We start from the raw sequence: 8,280 nt of genomic DNA on the forward strand, positions 1-8,280 counted from the left end.
GATTTAAAGATCATTTTTCACCCTTTGAGTGCTTGTAGAAATGGAGTCTTCTTGAGGTTTCATGTAACAAAGGGAAGTTTTAAAATATTACTGCTTACATAATGCAACTGTAAAATTAATATTAAACATTAACTTGCACAGATTGTTAGGCACAAACTAACAGTTTTCTTTCTTGTTAATAAAACAAAATCAAGATATCAGGTGTTAACAAAGGTCAAAATATGGATTATCCAATGCAACATAAAACTGGAAGAAAAATGAGTTATGAAACAAAACACAGAGGAAGCCATGTGGCCATCAGATGCACATTTCTATTTTCCTTTCTCTCCAGAAGGTAAAAAAAATCTTCTTTTTTTTTAGTACAGTGTTGTGATTATGAATTTGTACACCTAAACGAGTTAAGAAAGGAACAGATGAATCCAATAGTAAAAGTAATACAAACTAACTCTAATTTTCCAACATTTGCTTAAGTGGGAAAGATTTATATTCCATAAAATGGGAGAGTCACACTCCTCTGATTTTTTTTTTAATGCGACATTTTCACTCTGTTTCTTTAGGCTTAAAAAAAAACAACCTTTCTTTTCGGGTTCTACATTTAATAACTTCAGTTGTCATAAAGAGAAAGGGTGTTTTTTAGGTTTCATTCTATGCCTTTTGGCATGATAACTGAAAGTCTTCCAAAATGAGCAATAAATGAGGTAACTAATAACAGCTGGTTAAGGGTTTTTCCCATTACAATCTGGAGCAGAAATGCTGGGTGTGTGCAGATTATAAAGAAACACCATATGTTAAATAGCATAAACATGTGCACATCTGAACATCAAAATAACAGCCCCCTGATATTTGGCTGGTGTCTGTATATGAAGTTTTAAAAAAATAAATCTAGCTTTGTATTCCTCTCTTAAATACAAAGAGCGGCATAAAGGACAGGAGTCAGGGGGTTGATTCAGTTGTAGCAGTCTTAGAGCTCTGAGCATTTTCTATGTGACAGCTTGTACCATAACTCCCATGTGAGACCAGGGGACATATGGACATGTCACTGTGGAAATTTATCTTATGGGGTTCATTTTTTGTTTGGTTATTTTTGGAAATTATTATTCTTGCATTTGAAGATCCTCTGCTCAGGAATCTCAAAACATTGCATCTGAACCTGTTCTAGCAAGACTTTTCCAGAGAGGGAAAAAACAGAGAAAGTTGCCACTGAAGGCAGCAACAACAGATACAGAAATATAATATTAGCTGGAACATTGTGTTGTATTGTGATTGCATCTCTTCACAGAATCACAGAACCACAGAATGTTAGGGGCTGGAAGGGACCTTGAGAGATCATCTAGTCCAGCCCCCCTGTGGGTGTTGTATATTTCCAGAGAGGGAGACTCCACAAACCCCCCAGGCAGCTGTGGGAGTTTTAGGATGTACCTTTAAAAATTTTCCACAGATCTTGAACAGAAAGTAGTAAAATGTAAATAAATCACTATTGGGTGTAAAAAGGAAAATAAAGATAAGTTCTAAACAATCAATTGGAGAGATAATGGACTTAAACTAATTGTACAAAACAATCTTTCTCTTTTCACTTCTTTGACTCTGGCTGATGCTTCTCCTGGCTTTACTGACCTTGACTGCATTGCTGGTATTAACAACAACTTTTCTGTTTTTTCTCTTGTCCCATTTTTTGTCCAAGGGGGACAAGGAGGAGAGCAGGGGGAGGAGAAGCTGTTGCAGCTCCCCTGGTTTTTGGCCAGGGGAGTTCCTGTGCTGTTCATAAATTGTAAATACCTGTAAATATTGTAAATACTCTATATTTTGTACATATTCATTGCATTTCATTGTAGATTGCAGTTTTGCTTGTAAATACTGCTTCACTTCCATTTGGGCTAGTCTGGCAAATTTATTTTTGGGGGGAATTTTCAACCCACTACAGCAGCTTGTTCCAGTGTTCTGTTCACAGTGAAATAATTCTTTCTCCTGTTTCCATGGAATTGCCTATGCCTCAACTTCCACCCATTGCCCCTTGTCCTGTCATTGGGCATCACCCAGAAGAGCCTGGCTCCATCCTCCATTCTCAGTCTTTAAGTATTTATAAACATGAATGAGGTCACCCCTTAGTCTCCTCTTCTCCAAGCTGAAGAGCCCCAGCTCCCTCAGTCTCTCCTCATAAGGAAGATGTTCCACTGCCTGAATCATTTTTGTGGCTTTGTGCTGGACTCTTTCAAGCAGTTCCCTGTCCTTTTTGAACTGGGGGGCACAGAACTGGACACAATATTCCAGATGTGGCCTCACCAGGGCAGACTAGAGAGGGAGGAGAACTTTTTTTGACCTACTGACCACAGCCCTTCTAATACAACCCAGGATACTGTGGTGAAGGCACCCTATGCCCAGAATTATGCCCCCAAATACCAGCAAACTTGTCCCAACATGTTTGGGTAAGTCCCCCCTTCCACTCTCTTTTCCAGAGTGGGAGACAAAGGCCCATGCACCAACCTGTCTGCTAAGGGGTAAACAACTACATGCACCCATCGCATGGCATGCTCATGCTCCTTCCATTTAAGGGCATAATTCTAGCTTCATGTTGTCTATAGGCTAAAACAGGTTGTTGACAGGTGTGCCCATTGACCAGAACCAGCCTCGAGAAATTATAAGAATTACTCCGCTTTGTTTGGAAGTTGCTCTCTCCTTTTGCTCCCTCACTTTGCTTGAGCCTTGTAAGCTCGCAGCGCCTAAGCTCATTGCCTGTAAGTCTTCTCACTCTCACATGCATACATACTAGAGGCCTCTGCAACACGGAGAAGAAGCCAGCACCCCGAGCTGCCTGAAGAATCGGCAAAGGAGATCCCTTCGCTGAAGCTACAAAAGCCAGAGTTGTAAGCCCAGTCACATCTCAATGAAGACTGGAACCCCGAGGGTAAGCTTTAGTCCAGAGGGGGAGGGACTAGCCCAAGTCTGGCAGTCCAACATCTGCTACAGCTATAAGTAGCTGATCAAGCAGCCATGCGTCCTGCGTGACCCTGCTGTTCGCAGGGGATAAAGGAGCCCTACCGCTGCTCCGAAGCCCCTGGGATTTCCCGAGAGAAAGAAAGAGAGACACCTCTCCTTTGAGTTCAAGCCATCATAACCTTAAATGGGAAGCAGTTGCCAAGATCGGCATAGACAGCTCACTTCGAGCCAAGCAAGGGGAAGTCTCCACTCTGCTGAGCCCCTTTCCCGAAGCCCGTCTCTGGGATCGGAGATGGCTGACCCCACCTACCAGGAACCATCACCCCAATTGTGCAAGCTGAATCTGAAGGACCCGGCCCCGCTGTGTAGGACCACTTCCCATCACCGGCCCTGCCACCCCCTCCCCCACCGCAGTTGCGTTGTGGGACCACCCTGCCAAGGGAAGCCGCCGATTGTTGGAAAGTTGTCCCTTCCACCAAGGCGGGAGGAGAAGGAAAGTCACCATTCGGAGGAAAGCCCCCCCTCCCGGCGGCCCACCAGTGACTCAGCTGCAGCCTCAGCCCTGGGAGCCTTCCCCCACCCAGCCCCGGGGCCAGCCCCGGGCAGACAGACAGCAGCAGCCAGTGGAATCCATCGGCTTGCTTCGCTACAAAGACATAGTGTATCTTTTCACATGTGCAACTCAGTAACATTTGGTTCAAACCACCCATGCCTAGCTGCATGATATTCCATCTTGAATTGCCTTTGATAACATTGTAAATCTCTGTATATAGTTAAAGACGCCAAGCATCTTGTCGAGTCGCCATCTCGTGGACAAGCAATGGAACTGCAGCCTCCATTTCCCTAATTAGAAATTGATTCTGTAAATATTCTAATTGGACCAAATTGTATACACTAAACCAGTTACGGATTATGTTCTCACAACTGTACATTAGAATCAATATATAAAGGTGATTAATCAGTTATTAATAACTTTAATAATAAAATATTTTCCATAATTCATACTTCATAATTAATAAATTAATAACCTCTTCATCACAGATACCATTGCCCTACTTGGCCACATGAGCACATTGCTGACTCATGCTCAACCTTCCATCCACTAGGACCCCCAGGTCCTTTTATCCTTCACTGCTTGTAGTGAAGGCACCCTATGCCCAGAATTATGCCCCCAAATACTGGAAAACTTCCCCCAACATGTTCCTCCCTTCCACCTTCCTTTTTGGAGTGGGGAACAAAGGCCAACCTGCCTTGTAAGGGGTAAACAATTACATGCACCCATCCAGTGGCATGCTCATGCTTTTTCTATTTAAGGGCATAATTCTAGCTTCACGCTTTCTATAGGCTAAAGCAGGTTGTTGATAAGTGTGCCCATTGGCCAGATCCAGACTCGAGAAACTTATAAGTATTACCCCCCTTGTTTACAATTTGCTCTCTCCTTTTGCGTTCCCCTTTTGTGCTCCCTCCTTTTGCCCTCCAGAGCTATGCATGCTCTCTCCTTTTGCTCTCTTCTTTTGTTATCCAGAGCTTTGTGCGCTCTCGCTTTGCTTGAGCTCTGTAAGCTTGCAGCACGTAAGCCATTGCCTGTAAGTCTCCTCGCTCCCACATGCATGCATACTAGCGGCCTCTGCAACACGGAGAAGAAGCCAGCATCCTGGGAAGGCCGCTTGTGCCTCAGTTTGCCTGAGGAACCAGCAAAGGAGATCCCTTTGCTGAAGCTATGAAAGCCAGCATCGAAAGCCCAGTCCCAGCAGATCGGAAGAAGACTCTGCCGTGTCTTAAAGACGACTGGACTCCCGAGGGTAAGCTTTAGCCCAGAGGGGGAGGGACTAGCCCAAGCCTGGGAGTCCAACATCTGCTACAGCTATAAGCAGCAGACCAAGCAGCCACGACCTCGTGTGTACTGGCTCGTATAAGCAGGAATCGCACTTAGCCACCCTGCGCAACCCTGCTGTTCGTGGGAGAGAAACGAAGCTGCCTGCTTCGCCGCTCCACAGCCCTGTGCTGCCAGAGCAATATAAACTTGGACTTCCCGAGAGAGAGAGAGTCCCGTAGACTCTCGTTGGAGTTCAAGCAAAGGACTGCATCATAACCTTAAACAGAGAAGCAGTTGCCAAGAAGAATTGGCATTGTCAGCTCCACTTTGAGCCAAGGGGAGCCGCAACTCCGTGTAGCTGAGCCCCTTGCCTGAAGCCCATCGCCTCTGGGATTGGAGATGTCTGATTCCGCCTACTGGGAACTGTTGCCCTGCCCCACTGTGCAGGCCGACCCTGTGAGGGCCAACCCTGAAGGACGCAGCCCCACCTTGCAGGACCACTTCCCCAGGACTGGCTGCCCCTGTTCAGGGAGTTGCACTGGCCCTGCCAGCCCCTGGCTGCTGCAGTTGCACTGTGGGACCACCCTGCCAAGGGAAGCCGACGATCAGTGGAAAGTCTCGCCCCTTCTGCAGAGGTGGGAGGAGAAAGAAGTCACCGTCCGGAGGGAAGCCCCCCTGTGACCTGCCAACGACTCAGCCCTGGGAACCTTCTAAGATCATCAAATGCAACTGTCAACACCACCATGTCCACTAATCCATATCCTGAGGTTCCACGTGTGCACTTTGTTTGAAAACCTCCACGGATGGTGATTCAACCACCTCCCTGAGAAGCCTGTTCCAGTGTTTGACTACTATTTCAGTTAACAATTTTTTCCTGATTTCCAGTCTAAACCTCCCCTGCTGCACCTTGTTTCCCTCTCCTCCTATCACTAGTTACTTGGGAGAAGAGACTTCCTTTCAGATAGTTGTAGAGAGCAATAAGGTCTCCCCTCAGCCTCCTCTTCTAGAAACTAAACAATCCCAGTTCCCTCAGCCACTCCCCCTAAGACTTGTTCTCCAGATCCTTCCATACACAGTATCACAGTATCACATCATATCAGAGGCTGGAGGGGACCTCAAGAGATCATCCGGTCCAACACCCCTGCCAGAGCAGGATCACTTAGGGTAGCCTGCACAGGAATGCATCCAGGTGGGTTTTGAAAGTTTCCAGAGAAGGAGACTCCACAAACCCCCTGGGGAGCCTATTTCAGTCCTCTGTCACCCTCACTGTAAAGAAGTTTCTCCTCATGTTGAGGTGAAATCTTTTATGTTCAAGTTTGAACACATTGTTCCTTGTCTTATCACTGTGAACCACCAAAAAGAGCCTGGCACCCTCCACTTGACACCCACCCCTCAGATATTTATACACATCAATAAGATCCCCTCTCAGTCTTCTCTTCTCCAGACTAAACAGCCCCAAGTCTCTCTTCAGAGGGGAGATGCTCAAGTCCCCTAATCATCCTTGTGGCTCTCCGTTGGATTCTGTCCAACAGGTCTCTGTCTCTCTTGAACTGTGGAGCCCAAAACTGGATGCAGTATTCCAGGTGTGGTCTCTCCAGCTCAGAGTAGAGAGGTAGAAGAACTTTCTTAGACCTGCTGGATGCACCTTTCTTGATGCATCATAAATAGAAAACGTTTGCTAGAAGAAGCACATCATGTTGGATCACCATAAAATGTGGGATTGATTTTTGGCCCCACGTAAAAAATGGTAAAACAGAAGAAAGAAATAATTCTAAAATCCTTTATTTACTTAATGCTGAAAGACTTGTACTTTTCTTAAATATTTTGTCCTCATTCTTCCTCAGTATTAGCTTCAGGACAGTAGTGGACTCAAATTAAATTAATCCAGTAATTCTGCTTCCAGAATGTAGTGCAGTCAATGAAAGGATTCTAAACCTAATTATATCAACAGAGTCTAATAAAATTATTTAATTCCCATGAAAATACATTTATTGCAAGTTTATCTCTGTGACAAAGAAGTATTTGCAGTCCTATTCCTTACACTTTAAAAAAAAAAAAATCAAAGTTCCTGAAAATTTCTCCAACCTCATAGTATGGAGGGTAGTATGGAGGGCAGTATGGAGGGCAGCAGGTATAATACAAGAATTTCAGAATACAAGATTCATGTCATATATCATCCATAATCTGCCTTTTTTCTTACAGGTATCAGCAGTACAGCTGATGAGAAGTTTTCTGATGAAACAAAGTTTGATCAGAAAATATTCTGAAGTGTTCCAAAGCAGTCTTATAATAACAGTATTTCCTCTATATCACGGCATACAAATTCGCCAATACCCTGTCACTAGTTTTATTCCAAATTCTTCCTATGTCCCAAACTGGGTCTCATAAATTAAATCTCTGTAAATTTAGTGGTGTACATTCTGTATCTTCTATAAACACTGGGTAATCCTGCAGTGACTTGTCATAGAATCATAGAATAATTCGGATTGGAAAAGACCTTTGAGATCTTTGAGTACAACATTAATCCAACTACCATGACCACTGAACTATGTCCTGAAGTCACATCTACATGCTTCTTGAACACCTCTGGGGATGGCGACTCCACCACCTCCCTGGGCAGCATGTTCCAACACCTCACCACTCTTTCAGTGAAAAGTGTTTCCTAATATCCATTCTAAACTTCCCCTGACACAACTTAAACCCACTTCCTTTTGTCCTATTGCTAGTTACTTGGGAGAAGAGACCAACTCCAGTCTCACCACAACCTTCATTCCAGTAGTTGTGGTGAGCAATAAATCTCCCCTTAGCCTTCTCTTCTCCAGACCAAGTAGCACCAGTTTTCTCAGCTGCTCCTTGTGTGACATGCACTCCAAACCCCTCACCAGATTCATTTCCCTTCTCTGAACATGCTCCAGGACCTCAATGTCCTCTTTATACTTTGGCAACCAGAACTGGACACACTACTCAAGCTTGGCCTCACCCGTAATCACAGGGGCATGATCACTTCCCTACTCCTGCTTGACACACTGTTCTTAATACAGGCCAGGATGCCACTGGCCTTGGCCACCTGGCCACCTGCTGGCTAAGGTTCATCTGGCTGTACACTGGCACCCCCAGATTCTTTTCCACTGGGCTGCTTTCCAGCAGCCTGTTGCTTGGGGGTGTTGTGACTGAAGTGCAGGACCCAGCACTTGGTCTTAAACCTCATCCCATTGGCTTCAGCCCATTGATCTAACCTATCCAGGTTATGCCAGTAAAATTTCCTAAGCAATAATATAGTATTCATAATATGATATTTCAAGCATGCTTTATACATATAACATGGTGAAGGTCTGATCTGAGAAATCTGTGTCCTTATATTATTAAAAAATACACAGTCCTGGGCAATCTGCTCTAGGTGACTGTTTTGAACAGTGGAGTTGGACTAAATGATCTCCAGGGACCGTCTCTAATCTCAGCTATGCTGTAATTCTGTGATACAGAAGAGGCAAGATGGCTATAATCTCCTCTATTGAATATGCTTAAATATC

At 44.7% G+C, this 8,280-nt stretch overlaps 1 protein-coding gene across 1 annotated transcript in view; it reads right to left on the minus strand.

The window, feature by feature from the left end:
* Positions 1 to 3,254, minus strand: part of DACT2 (dishevelled binding antagonist of beta catenin 2) — a 39,274-nt gene extending 36,020 nt beyond the window's left edge. The window contains 1 exon segment of the mRNA XM_054396709.1: positions 3,157 to 3,254. Coding sequence (XP_054252684.1) covers positions 3,157 to 3,254 — 98 coding nt within the window.
* Positions 3,255 to 8,280: the final 5,026 nt, after the last annotated feature.

Source organism: Indicator indicator, chromosome 2 (genome assembly GCF_027791375.1).
Source record: "Indicator indicator isolate 239-I01 chromosome 2, UM_Iind_1.1, whole genome shotgun sequence".
NCBI classification, from domain to species: Eukaryota; Metazoa; Chordata; class Aves; order Piciformes; family Indicatoridae; genus Indicator; species Indicator indicator.